At 37.7% G+C, this 24,141-nt stretch overlaps 1 protein-coding gene across 9 annotated transcripts in view; it reads left to right on the top strand.

Moving 5' to 3' along the window:
* Window positions 1–24,141, top strand: part of ATP7 (copper-transporting ATPase 1) — a 297,586-nt gene that overhangs the window by 222,953 nt on the left and 50,492 nt on the right. For all 9 annotated transcript variants that reach the window (XM_083120375.1, XM_083120376.1, XM_083120374.1 and 6 more), the window contains 9 exons: window positions 4,509–4,922; window positions 9,714–9,947; window positions 11,619–11,763; window positions 14,591–14,695; window positions 15,698–15,951; window positions 17,285–17,482; window positions 18,698–18,857; window positions 21,672–21,852; window positions 22,549–22,693. In XM_083120375.1, coding sequence (XP_082976501.1) covers window positions 4,509–4,922; window positions 9,714–9,947; window positions 11,619–11,763; window positions 14,591–14,695; window positions 15,698–15,951; window positions 17,285–17,482; window positions 18,698–18,857; window positions 21,672–21,852; window positions 22,549–22,693 — 1,836 coding nt within the window. The remainder of the gene's footprint in view (window positions 1–4,508; window positions 4,923–9,713; window positions 9,948–11,618; window positions 11,764–14,590; window positions 14,696–15,697; window positions 15,952–17,284; window positions 17,483–18,697; window positions 18,858–21,671; window positions 21,853–22,548; window positions 22,694–24,141) is intronic.

Below are 24,141 nucleotides of genomic sequence, written 5' to 3'. Positions count from 1 at the left end.
TACCAAATGGTCCAGCATTGGGTGCTCGACCATTTATAAAATTTTTCATTTTTTTGTCGTAACCCCTGTACAAGGGTAGTTCAAAACAGTCATTATTTTTTCTAAAACTATACTTTGTTTGAAAATGGCAGTCATTTTTGTTTCATGACTTGCAACATTTTTGACTTATGCAGACAGTTCCGATAATTATGATAGCTAAGAAAAAATATAGAAATTTGGGGTAAAGGAAATTGTTTTCAGTACATTTCAGGCTACATTTTATGTTCTATATCTTTTTTCACCACATCGAACGCAAATGGCTGAAATTTAGAGCCAAAACTGACTGATATTCAATTTTGAAGGGAAATCAATGTATAGTATATCTTTTTAATAGTAGGTAAGAAATGAACTATCAGAGCAGTTGTATTTTTTAGAGGAAACATGTACATCCAAAGTGTCAGCAGAAAATATTTGACACACAGCCTTACTCACCTTTTCATTGATACTAGCTACTAACGGGCTTACTATGCCATTCGTAAGTTGCAGGGCCTCCGCGATGGCGCAGTGTTAGCGTTGTCACCTTGTAATCAAGGGGTCCCAGGTTCAATACCTGGTTGAGGCTTATAGTGGTTCGGATCCCACTTTAAACTGTAGGTCCAGTCCAGATTAGCCTTATTGTGCATAAAGTGGACTTAAAATGACAAGTCAATCAATCGTATGTTGCAATTAAGTAATACATACACTAATTGTAATTGCATCATAGTTCATTAAAAGTAAATATTTATAATTGTAACTAATGACGTAAATTTGCCTGTTTTTGCCAAACTTCCCCCTGTTCTCACTTTGTTATCCATGTAATATCAATCTCGAATTTTCTTACAGGTACCTCTTTGTGCTGTAAATATCAAATTTTATTATGTTCCCGACCAGATATTGGTTTGATTTCAGAGTCAAGTCCACTTTATGCATGAAACGCTAATCGAGACTGGACCTACAGTTTATTAAAATGGTATCCGAACCAGCATGAGCCTCCTTTGGGTATCGAACCCAAGACCCCTTGATTGCAAAATGACGAGGTAACTACTATGCCATCGGGAAGATGCTTCCAACCAGACATATATTTGGGGCCCAAATTTTGAGAAAAATGAGCATTTTCTAAACGCTTTAACTCAATGCAGAAACCAGTAACAGAGCTCAAATATTTTCTGCTGAAACTTAAAATGCATATGTTTCCTCTAAAAACAAATTATAGCTCTGATATTTCATTGCTTACCTACTAAAAAAAGAGATACACTATACATTGATTTCCCTTCAAAATTGAATATCAGTCAGTTTTGGCCCTAAATTTCAGCTATTTGCATTCGATGTGGTGAAAAAACATACAGATAAAACATAGCCTATAATGTCCTGAAAACAATGTATTGTAACTGTGCATAGGCCAAAAATGTTGCAAGACATGAAACAAAAATGGCCGCCATTTTCAAACAAAGTATAGTTTTAGAAAAATAATGCCTGTTTTGAACTACCCTTGTACAGGGGTTACAACGACAAACAAATTAAAAATTTTAAAAATGATCGAGCACCCAGTGCTGGACAATTTGGTACGGATTTACCCTGAAATTTAGGCAATGTGAAAAAAACGTAAAATTTTCGTTAGAAGGAATAAAGAAAACAATTTTTTGTTGTTGTTGAGAAAGAGCATGTCTTTGCAATGATTTTCAACATCATAAGCTTTTGGTTCCATCATACCCACATGATGAAAATCCATATTTTCGTAACCTGGTTTTCCACCACAAAAATTAGACTACAAGTCCATTATTAGTCTTTTTATAGGCATTTGTATTTTTTTTTTTTTTTTTTTTTTGAGTGCTGATGTATTTTTTTCTGAAATCCTCATTATGTAATTGAACTTTGTGTAAAATTTCAGAGAGATCTGATCATTGGTTAAGGAGAAAATAAATAAAATGTAAGCAAGGGTATCTTGTGTCGAGGGTCTCAAGAGTGACAGACAACACTGATTTAATGACATTTGAAAGTGCTGTAAAATAAACCGTTTATGATAGAGTGAAAAAATGTAGGGGGTTTCTTTCAACCATAAAGGAAGGCTGTATACTAAATTTTATCGAAATCGGAGTTGGTGGGTGACATGACCTTGTTGAAATGGCTTGTAATGACCCACAATTATTGTATAGATTCCTTTTGCACAGTATGAGATGTAATTATCACAATTTTTATTGTTGAAAATAAATTACATGAGTTCATTCCAAATATCAGATTTACTGTCAATTTGAAAGTCACTAGGGAGGCTCAAAATTTTTTTTCTGAAGTTGAAAATATATACATATATGGGAATTTTAAGTAACACTTAAAGCAACTTTTGCATGCTTTTTTAATTTTAAATTTTCAACTTCCATTTTTTTTACTCCATCCTAGCCCATATGTAAGTGGCTTAGCAATCAGCATTAGAAGTGTGGTTACATTTAATTTTAATAGTTAAGATATGGTAGTTCTAGCTTGCTTGATTTTCATCTGATAACCATTACCACTGCATAGTTAGAGATTAGTTAGTTCATTGAACTCTCCAGTCTAACTGTTGCGTATTTTGCGGGGAGCAGGAAAAGGTTCTTAAAAGTTCTTGCCTTGACTCATTCTCACCCAACAGGTTGGTAGGTGCTGGGGCTTGCCCCGAGTTGATACTAGTGTTGGGAGATACATCGTCGTGATGATATATCACGATATTGAAAAAATACCATCCATATGATATCAACTAGATGATATAACATCATGATATTTTGGCAAAATACGAGGGCTATTTTTTTTTTCAAGGTCCAATTTGTCGCGAAATAAAAACCACAGTGAAATCAAAAATGTTTTTATTTGCAACATTTAGCTACACCTTCCAGCTACTTCTCTACATAGTCGCTGCCCAGATTTAGACATTTGTCATACCATGGTACCAACTTTCCAATACCCTTGTCATAGAAGGCCTGACTTTCAGCCAATTCTCTACGCTGGTCTGCAGCTCGTTGTCTGTGCCAAAATGCTGTCCTCCTAGCCAGCGTTTCATGTGCGTAAAGAGATGAAAATCTGAGGGAGCCAAGTTCCGGCTGTAAGGTGGGTGATCAAACACCTCCCATCGAAAAGACTTCAGGAGCGTTTGTATTGCAGCTGTAGTGTGCGGCCGAGCATTGTCATGAAGAAAGATAATGCCTGATGACAATATTCCTCTTCACTTGTTCTGAATTGCCCTTCGTAGACGTTGAAGCGTCACGCTGTATGAGGCTGCAGTGATGGTCGTGCCACGTTCCATGAATTCCACCATCAACACTCCTTTTCTGTCCCAGAACACAGTAGCTATACACTTTCTGATGGAGAAGGTTCGCTTGCTTTTCTTTGGTTTACTCTGGGAATGGGAATGCATCCACTGTTTGGATTGTTCTTTTGTTTCTTCATTTTCAAAATGGACCCATGTCTCGTCCCCTGTGACAATTTTGTTCAAAAGAATTGTCTCCCTCATCATGGTAGCGCTAAAGAAATGTTAAGGCGGCGCCCGTTCACTGTCTTCTGTGCTGGTCGGACAGCATCTTCAGAATCCATCTCGAACAGAATTTGTGGTACTGAAGTCTCTCACTCACGATGATATAGAGAGCTGAAATTTAGGGAAACTACTCACTCAACACAGAAATTGTAAACCGACGATTTTCTCGAATCTCCTGATCCACTCGCTGAACAAGATCATCGGTTGACCCTCGCTTCCTTCCCTGACTGCCTGCATCATGAACATCTGTACGTCCTGCTTCAAAGTTCCTGCACCATTGCCGCACTTTGCTGTCACTCATGAAAGTTTCACCGTACACTGCACTCATTCGTCGATGAATTTCGGCTGCATTGCACCCCTCAGCATGAAGAAATCGAATGACTGCACGCACTTCACACTTGGCGTGCGACTCTAATGTTCTAGGCATGTTTCCGTGCTCACTGTGTGCTCCGAACAACCACACGTGCGACGTGACGCGATCAACGGACATACTAGAGACACTAAGCAACACATCCGCGCACAGCTTCATCGGATTTTCAATGTGGTTTTTCTTTCGTGACCGATCGGACCTTGATAAAAAATAGCCCTCGTATATCGTGTCGGCAATATATTGTGTTCACGATGTATCATCATGATATTTTAGTGATATATATCGTGCCAGCAACATCGCCAATATCATGATATGGAAAGAATATTGTATTGTATGTATCGTCTGTGATGATATTTTCTTGACAATATATCGCAATATCAATTTTTTTATATAGTTGATACCTTCCTGGAGATGAGGCCAGCTTGAAAAAGGTTCTTAAAGTTCCAGCTTGCTTGATTTTGATCTGTGATGTTTGATTCATGTGTTTGACTGGGATTTAGAATATTTGTCCACTTATTTGAAAATATCCAAAATCTGGAATGTTTAATTTAAAGTTGCTATCTTTATCCTGTAGTCTTCTACTTCTAATGCACTGATCAATAATTGGTCCATTCTTTCCAGATTGGTGGCATGACATGTGCATCGTGTGTGCATGCCATTGAAACTAATGTGAAGAAATTGCAAGGCGTGAAGTCAGCTACAGTTGCCCTGGCAACCCAGAAAGGAAAATTCAAATACAATGTTGAATTAACTGGACCAAGAGATATAATTGAGACAATAAATGGTTTGGGCTTTCAAGCATCTGTTGTGAATAGTAGAGACAGAGATACAGGTTACCTTGATCACAAAGAAGATATTCGGAAATGGAGACATGCTTTCTTCATATCTCTAATTTTTGGGCTTCCTTGCATAGGAACTATGACATATTATATGTTTATAATGTCTGTTAGTTCAAGTCATGAAGAAATGTGCTGCGTCTTGCCTGGCCTTTCTCTGGAAAACCTTTTACTGTTTATTTTCTCTACACCAGTACAGGTAAGTTTGCCATTTTTAATGGAAATGCTGTATACTGCTTGTCCTAGTAATACTGATTAATATAAATATATTAATAACTTATGTTTTGTGAGTATGTATCTAGGTAACTCCGATGTTTCGGGACGCAACTGCTCCCTTCTTCAGGCTGCTCACGTTTAGGTTATGTGTAAATCATAATCACGTCGACCTATCCATAGGTACAGGATATAGGATTGGTAAAAGATGTGTGATTAAAAGACAACAAAAAACTTGTAAGAGGATATGGCGTAATGTGTGGGATGCGAGCTCCAAAAACTAGAAAAGCATTTCACGGGGTATAAGAAAGATAGAAAAGAGGAAGAAATAAACGAGGGAGGGATGAAGGGCATGTATGGAATAGTTTGCCAATGTGGCAAGGAATATGTGGGCCAAACAGGAAGAAACATGAATGTTCGGTGCGGAGAGCAGGACAGGGATATAAGGGAGGGAGTTCCCAAGATGGGGCTCTCCGAACATATCCTTGACGAAGGCCATGTAATCGCCAAACGGAAAATGCTTGGGGAGGAGGAAAAACCTATAAGAAGGAATGTATATGAAGGGTCGTATATATGTAAGGGAAGAGAGAATAAATTAAACAGGGATGATGATGTGGGGGAAGATGTTCAGGAAATGGGATGGGAAGGACTACGTAAAAATAGGATTTATCGTAACCCCGGAAGTAGCACGCCAAGCTCCAATGGAAGAGGAATTCTCGTTGGACTTGACGTGAACTGGAATGGAGGAGGATTGGGGAAACGGAGGGGAAATAGAGGAGAAAGAGATGGGAGGCGCCCGACCTCGTGCTCTACCAGGAAACTTTGGAGTATTACAATTGCAGCACACGCAGGCCGTGGCTATTCACAGTTTTGAAGTTTTAACATTTCAAGGAGCAGTTTCTAATCAGGGAAACAGCATAGTAGTATGACGTGCACCTGTAATGGGTTTTAGATTTTTATTGTTTTTTAACCACACATCTTTTACCAATCCTATATCCTGTACCTATGGAGAGGTCGACGTGGTTATGATTTACACATAACCTAAACGTGAGCAGCCTGAAGAAGGGAGCAGTTGCATCCCAAAACATCGGAGTTACCTAGATACATACTCGCAAAACGTAAGTTATTAATATATTTATATTAAATTTGTGAGTAATTCGCACAACTTTCATCATGAATTTGTGAAATACTGATTAAGTATGCCCATCACTTAACACAACTCTAAAAATTATCTTTCGATATCATACATAATGTTTCAAGAAGGAAAGATGAATTTAGAGTATAGGGTTTGTATCAAGTGCTTTTTGGTAGCTTTTTCTGCATAATTACGAAATGAACACATAACATTCATATTTGTGTTTGCCATTGTGCATATACAGAACACATGAAAGATGCATTGTGATAAATTAATAAAAATTTGTGCTGAGTAATGAGTTCCACATCGGTTTTTCTTAACTATGAACAACACTATTTGAATTCACCTAATCAAAAATGTTGCCACATCAAAAAGCATGTACAACCAGTGGCGTGTTTTGAAAATTTGACCTGGATTACCGCAACAATTCTTATAAATATTTATTATATATTAATTAGATATAATAGAAATAAGACATGCAAGTAAAACAAAAACAGAGGTCCGACAATTTCAAACTTTGCAGCAATTTCTATATATATATGAAAATATTTGGTTTACTGGTGGTAAACCTTCACCTCAATGTCCGAGTTGAACTGGCGACCACACAGTGCCCATTTCACCTTACCCAAGATGGCATAATCGCATGGAGATATGTTCGTGCTATAAGGTGGGTGCTGGAGTGTTTCCCACCAAAATCTGTGTAACAGGTCGCAGACAACATTGGCCGTATGTGGATGTACATGATGATAATGCACCACTCCAGATGACAGCAAACCTGGTCTCTTGGATTTTATGGCCTGGCACAGGAGCATCAAAGTTTGTGGATACCACATGCCAGTACGGTTCCACCTTTCTCGCAAAATTCGATAAGCAGGTGAGGAGCACTTGACCATGCAAACTCTGCATAGCCTTCGATTTCTTTGGTGGTGGCGAGTGGGGTTGGTTCCACTGCTGACTTTGCCTTCCTTTCTGTATCAGAGGAGCGTCTCTAGTGCCATTCCCATGAGAAACACCCACTGTGTGCACACCTTCCGATACTGGAAACACTGTTTTATGATGCAACTTACCCCTGTGGTCTGTGCAAAGTGATCCACTGTACACCATCGATCCAGTTGAATGAAGTCATTCATATCTTGGATAAGGTCATCATTTACGACAGTGACAGTTGGTCCAGGTTGTGGATTGTTCTTCCTCATGACAGAGATAAACAATGTTCCCCAAACATTGCCATCATTTGATAGTGAATGTCTCGCGTACTAATGCTTTCCACCACCAGGAAATGCACGACTGCTTGCTGCTCTTCCTTACTGGCCTTCATGATATGCCCAACGGCAAGTTCCTGCACGTCTGCACTTCACACGGCCTACACTCGCACTGCTTCACACAAGCCTGTGACACGACTGCAATCTACTGGGCGACAACGGAATCCACTTCCAGTGGCAGGAGTTTCTTTGAGGTGTGGCATCTACACATCGAGAAGTACAAGGTGGCCTGTTTACCACTGACTGGCCATCGCGAACGACGCATTGAACTACTGTTATGTCCCGATACACAGCTGGCTACACTGGAGCCTGTACTAGATAACAGTATCAGTTGAGCACGATCCGTGCAACGATGAAGGTGAAAGTGACATCTTTCTTGGAGGGGTTCATTTGTGAACTTTCCGCCACCCATTATAGTCACTCAGCAACAGTGAAACGGTGCAAAGAAGAGGGTTTAATCGTCAGCAAAGCTGGTGTGGGTCTCGTCATCCGACGATGTGCCCAACAGTCCCCTGCGGTACGTGGTTGGTTGGAAATTGTGAGGAGATCACAGCCCCAGCCTGCTCGAACCCCCAATACAGTGCGCACCATTAGGACATCAGTGACACACGACAATCCCCCAACGCAGAGAATTTGGCTATACGCCACGGTATCTCAAAAGGCACAGTTTCCAACATCATCCGGAAGAACCTCTCATTGGATGCGCATCACAAAGCAAACGGACACAGTCTCACAGAGCACCACATCCAGGAGAGGTTCACAAACGCCAGAAAACTATATGAAACATACCTTACAGGGGACAAGTGCAAATGAATGTGTACCCTGGATGAGGGGGTGGCTCTACCTAGATGAGACCAACAGAGTTCGATCCATTTTCTACCGTCCAACAGACCAGAAGAGCCATTCTGACTTTGTGCTGCAGTGCAAGGAAAAGTTTACCAAGGGATTTCTGGTGGTGGCCGGATATTGCAGTCGGGGAACGCTGCCACTCATCAAAGTGCCTTCCAATACCAAAGTCAATGCAGCTTACTTCCAGGAGAACATTATGGCCCCTCTGTATGACATATACATCCCCCACCTGTACGGTGACGAGACCACACTTGTATGGATCCACATGGACAAGGCCTCCAGGCATACCGCTCGAGCATCCCAGGCTTTCTATTCAAGGAAGGCAGAAGAGACAGGAATTCGAGTAATTCCATTTTTGTCCATCCCTGTGAAATCGCCGGATGCTACTGTGGGTTTAGACTCCTGAAACAGGCACTTACTCGACGCCATCCCCGTACCTTGCAGGGTCTTTGGAAAGTTGCCAAAGGGTATGGCAAGACATTCCCCTTCCCATTCTACGCAGGAGTTTGCTACAGTGGAAACTACGCTGCCGGGCGATCGTTCGGGCCCATGGCCATCACATCGAACACAATCAGTGGTGGCGCAAGGGGATTTACTAGCCAGTTGCGAGGTTCAAAGTCGACTATTTTATCATGTGCAACCTTCTGTATATCTTAGAGATGGGACGATTAATCAATCATTACTGTATTGGTATCTCCTGATATAAGCATATAGTGGTAAAAAAGCAAAGTAAAATAAACCATCCCAACTAAGTAAGCATTTTAAAGTAAATGTGTGAATAATCAGCTTCTTCTGCCTTGGAAAAGCTTTGTTCATCTGCTAACATTCATTCATTAAGGAGGTAAATGAACCGTTTGAAATTTTATGTATGTGGTCGGTGTGCACGAGAATGTTATCAGTGAGTGTGTGAGGCATGTGGTGATGCACTATTACCATATTGTAGAGTGGCGTGATGGGTGAAAATGTTTTGTGACTCCCATCATCCTGCATGACAATGCAAGATGTCACACTGCTAACGCTTTGACAGATCTCCTGCATAACTGGCAATGGGAACTACTAGAATACCCATCATATTCACCCCATATGAGTCCATGCGATTATGATCTCTAACAAAAAATGAAAGAACCACTTTGTAGGAAGCATTACGACACAAGAGAAGACATCATTCATGCCATAGTGCCTGGGACATTGACAAAGATGGATGTGCTGACGGTATATGAGATGCCTTCCACAAGTGTGGCAGAAGGTGGTCCAAATTGGGGGCAATAACATTGAACCAAGGTAACTGGTGTTTCTTCTGCCAATAAAGCCTGATACAATTTTAAGCAGTTGCCACTACTTACTTAAGCGTTACCCCCACACCCCCTATACGCCTTCATGGCGTGGTGCTATGCACAGGGGAGCACTTTACCTTTTTTTAGCCACTACTTTTTATCCAGCACTTGTAGATTATAAGTTGGAAGTTTGGTTCTATTATAGAAAATGTCTGTAAGTTACTCTTGAATTCTACTACCACTTTTCTTTTTTACAGTTCTTTGGGGGATGGCATTTTTATGTGCAGGCATACAAGGCATTAAAGCACAGAACAACAAATATGGATGTTCTGATTACAATGGCTACCACAATTTCTTACATTTACTCCGTTGCCGTCCTTGCAGCCTCAATGGCTATGCGTCAGCATATAAGCCCCCAGACGTTCTTTGATACTCCACCAATGCTTTTGGTCTTCATTTCACTTGGTCGCTGGCTGGAGCATATAGCAAAGGTGAGTTAAATAAATGCTCTAAATGGGATATTGGGTTACTGTATCTGTATATCAACTAGTAAAGACAGATCAATTTATCAGTAAAATTGCCAGATACTTTACAGATTAATATTTATGCAACAATTATGATTCTCGTTGATGGTGTACATTGCATGGTACTATCACTAACATTTTTATTTAAAACTTTGTAATTAAGGGGTCCCAGGTTCAATATCTGATGGAGGCACATAGTGGTTTAGATCTTACTTTAAACTCTAGGTCCAGTCCCAATTAGCCTATCTATGCATAGAAGTGGATGGTACTTTCATCAGGCTAAATTATTTTTGAACAGTGAAGAAACCTACCTTTTTATTTCCCTTTATCCATCTTCCTTACACTATGTTCAAACCTTTTACATTTAATCATATTTTTTGAGAAAGTATAAATTTTATTTTAATTATAAATAATTGTTTGTAAACCCTTATTCCAAATTAAATCCTTAAAAATATTCTGAAGAATCATTTAGAAAATGAAATTATGTGTTACTAGTGATAAAATAAAGGTATGTCATTAACCGGATAGACATGGCTAATTGGCAAGTTAATCTTGAAGTGAGAGCATTGGAACCTCCTTGCATACATGAATTTAATTACCACTTAAGGAAGAATAAACAAGTTGCTCATTATTATTTTTGGTGAACGTTACCCTAATTGTTTCCATGTACTTTTTTTTTCATTTTTGAAGAAACAAACAACCTGGTCAAATAATGAATAGACTTTGAAATGACCATGCCAAAGGTCATATTTTACATTAAAAACCCCATCTTCTATATAAGGAGAGAGAGAGAGTGGGAGGGAGAGAGAGAGTGTGAGTGATTGATTGATTGATTGATTGAGTCGTTTTACTCTGAGCGTTCATAACTTGAAGTATTTTCTTTCCTACTTAGACACCCGTAGCATTGAGGCACTTGTCATACAGGAGAAAATATTTTATATACCATCATTCATACAGGAGAAAAGGTATCATGATACACTTCTACCACTAGTCCATTGAGAAATGCAGTTACTCTTTGCTGGAGATCATGCATGCCACTCAAAACACCTCGAAGGACTCATTGCAGCATCGCCGTAAACTTGCCGAATCATATCAAAGCATCTCTGTGGCAGATTTGCTGATAACTTACTGTCCATGAAGAAATCTCAGACGTGGTAACGCACATGGTCAGAATAGCACCAGTCGCACAGCTCCTGATGTGCACAGGACAATGTGCCTTGGGACACTGACTCGTGAAGGTTGACTGTGCATCCAGTCTTGTGCTGCCATCTGTTGGCATGTTATAGAACTAGTCTTGAAACTTTTTGATACCACCTCGTAAACAAAAGCATGTGTTCTGGTTCGATAAGTGCCATGTGCATGTATGCAGAAAAATAGTTCAAGGTATGTACTTTCAGAGTAAAAAGATTTTTGTTCAAGTAACTTCTTTTATTCTTTTTTTATTACCAAACAGATACTATTTTCTGAACATGCCTCAAGTGTGTGTGTGTGTAATTTTTTGTTGTAATCTTCTATACTTGTAAGTGTTCAATGCTTGCAAGCAATTTGTGGCAATATACATTATGCACAAAAAACTCATATTCAAGGAATGTGATTGCTCTCGGTTTAAAACTAAATATTAACTTTCCTCCTTTTCAGGGAAAAACCTCCGAGGCCTTATCAAAACTACTTTCCTTGAAACCTACTGAAGCTGTGCTTGTTACTGTAGACAGTGATTTTTCTGTTTTGTCAGAAAACTACATTAATGTGGATTTAGTTCAAAGAGGAGATATTCTAAAGGTAGGTTTAAAAATTGTTCACAACATTGAAAGGACATTGCCCAATACAGATTTTTTTACCTACTTTGAGTATGTACTGGGTTATTCAAAAAGAAATATTTGTAGCAAAAGTGTTAAAAATGGTAGCCAACCATTTACAGAAGGAACTGGAGAAGAAAAGCTTCAATTCTTTTCTGTATGCATGTGTGTAGGTAACCACTGCTATTCGCACTGTGTGTAAAATTATAGCATTCAGAGTGGCAACAATCCTTGAAAACTGGTACAAACCAGGGAATTTAAGGACCAGTAAAATGTCATGCAAAAGTCAGTGTTTTTCTCTTTTTTTGTGGGGGAGGGGTCCATGCAAGTCCATCTTTTCCCTCCTCATGGTCTCCCATCAATTCATGTTAGATTATCACATTACTTGGTCATGTGTTTTATTTCTATACAAGTGAATCAACGAATTACTGTTTGAACAATTTATTGTTTTATTGCTGAACAACCCATGGGAAGAGCAAATTAAGTAATTCCATTTCTTTCATCCTTTAACAACAAAAATAACATCTTTAACATTTAGTAGCTGGATGGAATAAAGTTTTCCACCAGTACGTGTGGACCCATTGAGAGGACTGCTGGGAAAAGGTCTTCCCAGCACAATGTCACAACAATTAAATCATCATTTTTCGAAAACTACACATGATATTTCAGTTCTGTTTGATTTGTTCATTTGTACACATATAAGGGTGTGACATACTCAAATCACAAAACATAAAAGTTATTATTTCTATTTTCAATAAACAGTTTTTGAATAAGCTCTCTTCTTTTTTTCCTGAAAGTCTGCATTTGTACTGAAAACATGCCTTATAATTGGGTTTTTACTTTTCAACCACTGTTTCTTGATCATATGTTCGACTTATAACTGTGATAATGATTTTTTTTCCGCAATGCACTTATGCTTTTTACAAGTAACATTCCTTGAGTAAACATTGTATTCTGTTATTTCTTCTTTCAAGTTTTGTAAATTTTAACTACGGTACTTACGAGGGGGTACCAAAAGAAACCGGAAAGCATATCTGCCAGAAAAGCCCGATGTACTTCCAACTTTCGCCACGAGATGTAGTGAGGAGACACTATGACGTGCCAGTGTGTGCTGAGCGCCGTTGCCCTGTGTAGACATGGATCTGTGCTGTGACGCACGTTCTTTGTGTTGACAAACGTTTTCTGCAAATTTTGCTATGGCAGATCAGAAGGAACAAAGAGTATGTGTGAAATTTTGTTTCCTATTAGAGAAAGCTGCAGCTGAGACTGTAGTGATGCTTAAAGAAGCATTTAAAGAAGACACCCTAGGTAAAACACAAGTGTACGAGTGGTTTGCATGTTTCAAAATGGGGGAAATGTTAGTGGAAGACCAACTGCGATCGGGAAGACCTGCCACAGCAAGAAATGATGAAAACATGAAAAAGTACGAAAGGGTGTTTACAAAGATCGTCGTTGTACTATTGAAGAGATTGCTAAGGTGACGTCTTTGTCTTAGTGTTCGTGGCAGCGAATTTTAACAGCGATTGCGTGAAAATGTGTGGTGAAAACGTCCAGAAATGTGAAACTGTGGCGACTGGTTGCTCCACCACGACAATTCCCCAGCCCACACTACTGTGCGTGTCCAACAGTGCCAAAACCAAATGCCTGTTGTTCCTCACCCTCCGTATTCACCAGACCTTGCACCTTGTGATTTTTTTTTATTCCCCCCGCATGGAGAACGAGCTCAAAGGCAAACGCTTTGCCGATGTGGCTGAAGTTTAGGAACATGCACTTCGGCCCTTGAATAATATCCCAGTTGTGAACTTCCAAAAATGTTTCAAGCAATAGGAACGCTGTTTGGATAAGTGCATTGCGTCAAATGGACAATACTTTGAAGGAGACTAAGGTATTTGTAACTCAAAGTTAATAAAACTCATCTTTTTTGGCATATTCCAACATTATTTTTTTTTTTTTTTTTTTTTTTTTTGGCAAATTCCGGTTTCTTTTGGGTACGCACTCGTACATGTGTTCGTGTAGAGAAATGAATCGGAAAATACATTGATCTCTATTCTACACAGACCACCTAGCCAGTATTTCAACATCTTTTGATCTTGTGAATAGCTTGTCGTCACTGATCTTGATTTCACAGATTTTTTGTGTCTAATCCTAAAGGAGCACTTTGGGCTATCAGGCACTCTGAACTATAACAAACGCTCACTTACAACCAGTTTTTTTAGCAATGTTAATTTTGACATTCTGATTGATGAACATCAAGGGTGTTTTTCCCATTGCACAAGTACTGCCCCAAACCATCTCAGATGACAGTAAGTGACAACTTTTGAAGCAACAGCATTTTTTTGTCCTTTCTTCGGCGATTGACGGTTGCTTTGAAGGCTGTGCACCAGTGAAAATCTCATCAGTAAAAATAACTTTTTCAAGAGGATCACCAGCCAAAACAAATGACAAGCTATTTTTAACTGCTTCTGTTTCATTTCATCAGTGAGGAAATGAATGTGATTACACTTTCTAGTCTGAAATTAAATGAGGAATTTAAAAAAAACAGTGACCATTATAAAAAAAAGCAAATAACATGAGGAAAACAGCTCAAAAAGTCTCCAAACTTTTTTGCCATTCTGTATAGAGATGAACAAAAAAGACAGAACTGAAATATCGAAAGTTTTGAGAAATTATGCATTAATTGGTGCCATGTGGTGCTGGTTTGGTTTGAAACCAGCCATCCACTAAAGGTTAAATGCCCACCCTGATGTTGCAAATTATTAGTATTCTTATCTCTCTTTTGTTATGTCCCATCTCTCTGTTTTATTGTGCAGGTAGTTCCTGGTTCTAAAGTTCCTGTTGATGGGAAGGTTTTATATGGCAGTTCAACATGTGATGAATCATTAATTACTGGTGAATCTATGCCAGTACCTAAGAAGAAAGGTTAGTAGTTTAAATACAGTATATATTACCTATATACATTGTATTACAATTGGGACTAAATGCATAACTCAATTTAAAAAATGTTCCATTCCTGATTTTAGTTCAAGATAATTTTAGTGCTTTTTCTAAATAGTTTTTATCATAATATGAAATTCAATGTCAACTCTTAAATTATCTTCTGTTAGAAAAAGTTATATATCACTGGAAATCTTTATCTCCATATATATTACTGCCAGCTTTGTGGCCGAGTAAGTGGGCAAATTTCAATTGCACCTGGGTTTGAGTCTTGGCCTAGGCATGGGTGTTCTTTGTGAGTTTTTCTTTATTAATTTCATGTAATCATCACTCGTCCTCATTGTTGCAATTAGCAACAAGTGGCAGAAAAGCAACACTAAATAAAAAAGATGCTTACACCATATGTACAGGGTGATTTGAATGTCTTGTTACTCCCTGCAGAAGTGACCTATACAGAAGGTCAGCATGTCCTGCGTGAGATTATTACCTGTCTCCATTTACCCTCTTTGTTAAATCTTGCAGTGGAACCATATTGCACTTCCTTTATGTTTTTACTGGTCTGTGGATGACTTATTTTCCTGTAGTTTACGGTTATTACAAGCATAAGAAAACAGTTTTTTCTTTGTGACGTTTCAGGAGAACACACGCTCCTTTCATCAGACATTTATTTTCATTTTGACTAAAGATACAGTTTAATAACCGTAAACTACAGGAAAATAATTCTATCATGCAAGCAATGCGTACATACAAGAAAAACTGTGGATGACGTTTCGTGTCCATACACATGCTGCTCACTATTCATCCACGCTGTAGTTACTGTACTCGTATCAGTAATCTGAAGGCAGAGAACAAGTTTAATTTGTTCCACTGTGATAATCATCTGGCGGTAACAAGACATACTGTATTACTCTAATTTAGCCACTTGAGTTGTAGTCGTAATTAACAGATCCACATTACATCATGTGATATGCGTTTCTATATTTTCAGGCTCTGTATTAATAGGTGGCTCCATTAATCAAAATGGGCTGTTGCTAATGCAGACCACTCACACAGGGGAAGACACTACATTGGCTCAAATTGTTCGGCTGGTGGAAGAAGCACAAACATCCAAAGCACCAATACAACAACTAGCTGACAAAATTGCTGGATATTTTGTTCCTATGGTTTTAGTTGTATCAATTCTCACTTTGTTAGGTTGGACAATTACCGGCTTTGTGAATGTGGACTTACTTCCTATAGGGGTAAGTAATAACCCAAGTCATAATATTAACATATTTTGTTATGTATTTGACTAATTATTATTAAAATGCATTTGCTAGAACAGAAAATTAGTGATTTTATGTGAAAGAAATATGAATACATGGTGATTTTATGTGACCTTGCTCTACCCCATCAATTCTCAGGGAGTTTTCAGACTGAAGCGACAAGCAACAGGCAACAAACGACATGGAGATTTCACACTCAAGCGACACTGATTCCTTCAGTCTAAAGCAAAACATTTGCTGTATGTGTGAACAACAGGCCGAGGCAACATGATGCGCAATATAGAGAAAACAGCTCAATCTGAGCAACATGCAAGTGGCAAGCGAGACGTACAGCTTGACGTGTCGCTTCAGTGTGAAAGCTTTCATTGATAATTGAGGATTTACTTCTAAGCAAGTTGCGTATTGCTTCAGTCTGAAAGCTCTCTTAGTGACTTTGCACCCTGGACAGATCGAAGATTGTTGTTGCTACAGCAATAAATGTTTGTGTGTAGAAATGGCAGAGGCTTAGTCAATCTATAGAGAGTGGAAGATAGGTAGTGGAACCTTATAGAATTGTGTTCATCTAATTCAACTGATTGGACATGAAAATTTACAGAGAACAAAATTGTGTATATTGTGGGGAAGCCAAAAGCCAGATTCTTGTCTCAGAGGTTGGGTATTTGCATGGATAGTCAAATCTCCAGGTTCCATCCTTGTTTGAGCCAAAACTTTCATTTAACTCCACATGTTCACTTCATATGACAGGGAGTGCATTTTCCTACCAGATGTGGTACATATTTTGTGACAATAATTTAGAATGCAAAATTTGAAATAAAATGCCTAAATATGACATTTTGAATTCATTTTCTGACCAACAACTTCCAGAGCAGGTTCAGTTATTTTCGAAATTTCACATACAACACATTGTTGCTGTCTTACAGTGAAATAATGAAAGCAACAAAACATATAAAAATAATAAAAACAACAAAAATAAACCCAACCTGGAAAAATTTACAATATTTTCAAAGTATTTATTCTGATGAATGATTGAAATGCATACTCAGGAAGTATCAACACTTGATGGAAGGTCATTATATTGGGTGGGAAATCTGTAGAAATGGTATGTTTTGTGAATTTGTAGTCTGCACTTTTCTGTGTAAGAGATGGAACCTAAAATGTACGTAATAAGTTTTTGTACTCAAATTTTGACTTTTTATTCACAATAATTTGTGTATAAATCAATAATATTTCTAACTGTGTACAAATAAATCATGTGTACGTAAATTGTAATATTTTCATTGCAAGGTAATTTTTAATTTTTTTATTCCAGGAGAAACATAAAATAGGTTTCAACAATGAAGAAATTATTTTCCAATATGCTTTTCTGTGTGCTCTGAGCGTTCTTGCCATTGCCTGTCCTTGTGCACTGGGTCTCGCAACACCAACAGCGGTCATGGTGGGAACAGGTGTCGGAGCATTGAATGGGATTCTCATCAAAGGTGCGGAGTCTCTGGAGAATGCTCATAAGGTATTATATCTTTTTTTTTTTTGCCAGATTTTGTAAAAATACAAATGAAGGGTGGCTACTCCTTGCTGGGAATTCCTTGAATTCCACAAATTGTGCATGAAGTTTTCTCCGTAGATTTGAAAAATTGCAACTTTGATTAGTCCAAATCCCTTTGAAATTATCCATATTTATAAATGCCCTGAGGCAAGTTTTTTACAGTTTGGCTTTTACTTTTATCGAGGAAGAAAAATAAAACTGCATAGAAAGTAAACAGAATTCTCTCAATCTGTTTACTTTGTTAGTGTCCTTTCCAGAGTAATCTAACTGACGGATGAAATATTATTGCAAGATAAGAAATCATGAAGTAGATTAGGTAACTTTGAGTTTGAAATTCTTGTACAATTAACATTTTTTCTTAGATTAGTATATCCCTTAACATTTATGACTTGTATTTGTAGATGCATTTCAAGTCTGAGTATGTGAAATATCAAATGTAAACTCCACACCTAAAATTAAATATTTTAAATATATATACCATTTAATTTGAATGGAATTAGAATTTTGGGATACATTGGAATCACAGAGACCCTTTATAATTTTAATATATTTGTGTGTGGGTGGTGAGAGGCAGTAATACGTAAGATTGAAATAGAGCAAACATCTGCTTGTGCCCTTGTGAATTTTTGAAAAGTTCACCTTGAAAACTGGGAAATACACTTGAATTTTATCATGGCCTTATAGTGGCCACCCTGAAATGGGAGCAGGTGGAAGTGGAACATAAAAGCTTTGTTTTTAATTGTGAAGATCCAAGTAGATAAGTTTTTCTCATAAAAGAAAAAGACAGAGTGGCACATTCATAGATTCTTTAATCCTTTTGGGTGTGTCACTTTTCTTTAAACAGGTGTGTACCTACTGACAGTTCTCCCATTTTCTGCAAAGTTTAAGAAAATGATAGGTCTCATGTGTTTGAAACAGTATACAAGACAGAAAACTTTGGTAGGATTTATACTCTATATCATTACATAAATGAAATCGTATTTGGAAATGTAGTTTATAAAAACTGATAGAGGCAAGGAAAGGGGCAGGTAAGCCTATGAACCTCAATTGTACAATGAGTGGCAGCCTCTTTTCCCACACATTACATTATTGGAATTTTTTAATTAGCATATATGAAGTGAATTATAAATTGCCATTCTCTCTCAGTAGATTTAATATTGTTAAATTCATGCTTTACAGGTGAAAGCTGTTGTATTTGATAAAACTGGAACTATAACACATGGTTTTCCAATGGTCGCTCGCATATGCATCTTTGTAAGTCAGAAAATGCTACCTTTCTCAAAAATATTATCCGTAGTTGGAACAGCTGAAGCAAACAGTGAACATCCAATAGGTTCAGGTAATGTAGTTTCCATTTCAGTGTCAACCTTCATAATTGTCATCCTTGAATACTATACTATTTCAGTACATTACAAGAGGAATATTGAAAAAGTTACATTCTGGTTAAAACAAAGAGCACACATATTTGTTGCAGATTTATTGTGATCAGATTCCTTACACCATAAACTACAATCACAATCTTAGCAAGCAGGAGCACTTGCTCCCCTCCCCCAAATTAGGTATATTAAAATTTACAACTTGAAGGTACTTTTGTTAAGCTCTTGAAATCTGAGGAGCAGAGTAATAAGTAATATTTCTCATTTCACAGACATAACAGTTAATTAGCTAATAATCCATGATTCTATTTTTATGGGATGGAAAACTTTTCGATCCCCCCTTCCCCCCAAAAGTTAGTTACAAGTTACACTCATGTCATTATCATTGGATGTTTCTAAATTACCATAAAGTTACAGTTTGATTTCTGAAGGTTAATATAAATTTCACCTGACGATCAACTTTTAATCTTGCCACCATAGTTCCTGAGTTCGAATCCCGGCCTGGGTATGGATGTTCTTTGTGAGTGTCCCTTCATCAATTTCATCCAATCATCTCTCATTCTCAACATCATGATTGCCTGAAAGTCACAGAAAAGCAATGTTAAAAAATACAAATGTTCCAAGTACATAAATTTGGATTTTTTCATTTTGGAAGTGTTAATTTGGAAAATAAACATGAGAACCACCACATTGATTTGTAACTATTTTTTTAAAGTTCATATTCTGTTAATATTTAGCTGACTTTTAACAAAAATTGATGATTTTAGGTGACAATGTATCTTTTGCACCAAGCATTTAGAATGGTGTTTCTTTTTTTTTTTCTGTGGAAAGTCTATTCCTAAGAATAATGTAGCTATTAGTTTCCAGGGAAAAGTAAAGCAGAAGTACTCTAGAGTAATATTTTAAAATGCTCTATTTGTTCTCTGTGAAACAGTGTGAAATTTTTGCCTACACCAAATAACTACCAATATAATATTTCCTGATACTGATAGCCTATATCCTACTCATCAGAAGGAGAAGTGCAAATGTAACTTGAAGAACATGAACAGTTTATTAACTATCTTAATTAATATATGTACCCAGGTGACAATGGATTTTTACTTTTCAAAACCATGACATATTACCTAGTCTGGCCATAAATATTGTTAAACACTATTTTGTGAGTAAGTTGAATATAGTTTCAGATTTTAAAATTTTCTTTTAGTTTGTTACGCTTACATATATTACGCACAAATAGCACCAATCAGTGTTCAAAATGTCCACTTTTTGCCCTCACACAGGCAGAAAGTTTCTCTGGCCAGGCATCTATTGCAGCACAGATTGACTCGATTGGAAAGTCTAACCTTAGTGCTATCAAGGAGCGCTTTTAACTTTCAATTATAGGGTGCTTCTTCTTGCAGACAGTCCCCTCTAGCACTGGCCACAGTTTGTAGTCCAAGGTACTGAGTTCAGGGCTATCAGATGGTCAATCAACGGTGGAGATGAAATGGAGTGCACAGGTCTCCAGTCACTGTCGTGTCATCCTTGCCTTATGATCTGAGGCAGAATCTTTCTGAAACCTCCAGGATTCATTGTGAAATATTGTTTGGTTCAACATCATCACTAAAGAGTCCAGAACACTCTCTGCATACTCTTCCACATGGCTTTTTAAGCCCTTTTCACAAAAATTATGCCTTGTGGAACTCTCATAACTCACCCCCCACCAAACCATGACTGAGGAGGGCTGGTAGCATCTCTGAACTCTGGATACTCTCTCACGAACTTCTCGAGAGCTTGAAGCACATGACCTTTCATTTTAGCGGTTAAAATTTTCTTCAGTGGTGAACAATTTCTCATCAGTGAAGAGAATCCTGCAATGCCAATTGGCACCGTACCACTGCAGGAGTCGTCTCGATATCAGTTCCCTCTGCTTCTTCAGGTGTGGCATCAGGAAATGTCCAGTACTCCATTGGTAAGCTCAAATTCCAATAAGCACCCTGGACATTGATTGTTGTGAAATGTTCAGATCCCGTGCCATTATCACTTGCTTCCTGGTGGGATTTCGGCAGACGGGAACCATCACTGCTTTAACAGCTGCAACTGTCCATATGGTGTGAAGTCAACCAACACTTGGGCGATCTTTCACACTACCAGTCTCAGTGGATCTCTGTATTGTCCGATACACAAACCTTTTGTTGATCTTCAGGGCTGTTAGGGGATGGAATATCTCATTGGGCGACTTTCCAACCACATGCAGAACAATTACAGCTACTCTGTTTTCATATTTGCCCTACTCCATGCTAAGCACAAGAAGATACACGATTACTCTTTCAAAGTTGAATACACAATGGTCAGGAGTGAACTTCAGCACAAACATGGTTCATAAGCCTGACTACAAGATGTACAGTCCAAGCCAAAAGTTTGTAACAGTATTCATGGCCAGACTAGGTATTTATATCAATATTAATATAATTATATGTTTATATTCATAGAAATAATAACAAAATGGCAAGATTTTACTCTAAATTACAGGCTATTTATAGATAGACCAGTGAAATAATTGATAATTGTATTGATAATCTCATGCACCCATGTGTGACACTGATAAAGTACTGATTAATTTTTCCTATCCAAACTTAATACTAATGGGAATATTGAATCTATGTCATGTTTAGTAAATATTTCAAAAATAGTTACCTTTATTGACTGAAGGGAAGTGTTTCTCATTCATTTCATGATTATAGTTTACACAAGAGCTTTTGTAACATTATCATTACACTACAACATTTTTATTGCAGCCATTACAAAATATGTTAAAGAAGCCCTTGGCACTGACGTGAGTGGGAAGTGTGAAAATTTCCAAGCTGTTCCAGGCTGTGGCCTCAAGTGCAAGGTCTCCAACATTGAGACAATGCTTGGCTCTTCCACAAATTTAGGAGAACTGGCCTCTGGGGATCAGGCTATGAACAACGATTTAAGGTTGGTCCACAGTTCAGTCATTCAGTTTGTTAATTATCCATGCATAATTAATCATATATCCCTGCATGCATTCTTCGTATATTTTTTGGACTTTCTTCATTTTATGAGTACACTGTACTTTCAGTAATAAATAACTGATAAAAAGGTAAAGTGTTCCCCTGTGCATAGCACCATACCATGAAGGCATATAGGGGGTGTGGGGGTAACGCTCCACACTTTCTTGATCCGGTCGTGAGTGGGGGTGATGTGATCAGCATCACGCCCCTGACCACCTTTACCCCCCAGGGTTTCCCCCAGGTACCCATGTTATTTGACGCTGGGTGGGCGCTGGGGCCGCTTCCACCGTTAGAAAAGTTCCCGGATTTGAACCGGCCGGGGATCGAACCCGGGACCTTGAGCATGGTAGTCAGATGCGTTACCGACTGAGCCACCGCGGCCACCTAACTGATAAAGATAAAGTTCATAAATTATATTAAATGATTTAAAAAAAAAACGTGTTTAAGACATGATTGTGGATCTTATGGTGCATTTATATTCTTAACAAAAGAAAAATTACTTTGTCACTAAAAATGTTCATATTATTATTTATTTTAAAATGCCTATGATAAGATGAACAATAAATTTAGTATGCATGCTAAAAATATGTAAAATACAAACATACGTCTGATTTATTTGTGCATTACTTGTGACTTTCAGTAATATGACCAACAGCAGGTTTGTAAACAATGTGCCAGTGGAAACATTTGTCGGCCAGTACGGAAGAGAAGAGAGACAAGCAGCTGATTATCAACAGCTTCTAACTATAGAAGATAGTGCAAACATAATGGCTGAAACATATGAGGTACATACAATATAATAGTAATAAGCAGAATCAGTGCAATAGTTCTGCACTTGTTTTTGTTGCTATGAAATGGATGCTGTCAGAATATATTAAATTCATAATCCTTTTTAGTAAAGGTATATAAATTTTAGAGACTTACTGCTCATGTGAAATTTTAACTAATAGTAAAACTGTCAATGTACAATTTACCAATATTTTACATATTTCATTTAAAATACTAAACATTTAAAAAAAATAACCATTAAAGAGTGTTTACCACATTTATATACATAAAATTAAACTCTTAATTTGTGATGAAAGTTTTCTACACAATGATCTTTCATTTATGGCTTGTTCTCATTAGACTGGTGCCTGGTTATTTGCTGTTATTGTTATTTATGAATTCCAGATTGATTCATGAAATAGCTGCCTAATAGGCAAAATAATTCATAATCAAGGAGAACAAAGATACTTCATGAACAGTCTTCCTAGTTTATTGAGATGTTGAGTTCAGTGGTGGACCTATCAACAAATACATGATTTAGTTGAAAGCACTTGGTTCTCATGACTGAAGGCAATATCTTTGAAATGTACAGTAGCCTGAGCCCAGCTTCAGTTTCAAAGTGATCCCCTTCACTCATAATAACAAATTGTTTTGACTCAATGACTGATTTGAGAGTTCACCACTATTGCACTCAACACTTCAATTATATGACAGTAAAAAACTTCTCACATCACATGCCGACAACAAACTTGTTAAAATTAACACAAAGCAAACAAACATCATGATAAAAAACACTTTAAAAGTTTTTTCAAGCTTTAGATTCCATTTCGGAATCTTCATTGGAACTTCAATCGTGTTCACTTTGTCGTCACTCAACCAGCCCATATGATTCCAAGGGAATCGAAAGCTTGAAAAAACTTCTAAAGTGTTTTTTTTATCGTGCTGTTTGTTTGCTTTGTGTTAATTTCAACAAACTTCAAATATAATTACAATTAAACTAATGTTAGTGTATGATTGTCACCAGTAGAGAAGAGAAGAGTCCTTATTGTATTTCATGCAAGATGCAGCAAGTGACATACCGTGCCATTGCTCTACCAACTGAGCTACTTAGTCAGTCCTCGTTTTGCCTGTGTTTTCATTCTTGCTGTTTTACCTGTGTGGAATTGTCTCTGTCAGTGCTACCGCAACAGGGTCTGTTGCCTTTAAAACACACATTGGACATGTACTATGTAGAAATTTCAGTAAAAAATGCAAGCTTGACCAAGACTCAAACCTGGGATTCTGGCATACTGTGCCATTGCTTAGGTGAAACCAGGGCTGGTTCGACAACCGTAACTCCCTCACTTCTAAAATGTAACTTTCCGAAGTTGTGAAAAATAAGATTCTTTGTTTCATCCATAAATGAAAGTATTAGTCAACACCAGGATTGGTTAAAAGTCATGATTTTTATTTAAAAAATATTTTT

Source organism: Lepisma saccharinum, chromosome 4 (genome assembly GCF_977018435.1).
Source record: "Lepisma saccharinum chromosome 4, izLepSacc3.1, whole genome shotgun sequence".
Lineage (NCBI taxonomy): Eukaryota > Metazoa > Arthropoda > Insecta > Zygentoma > Lepismatidae > Lepisma > Lepisma saccharinum.
Note: the sequence above shows the minus strand (reverse complement) of the source record. Positions and strands in the feature narration are given on the sequence as shown.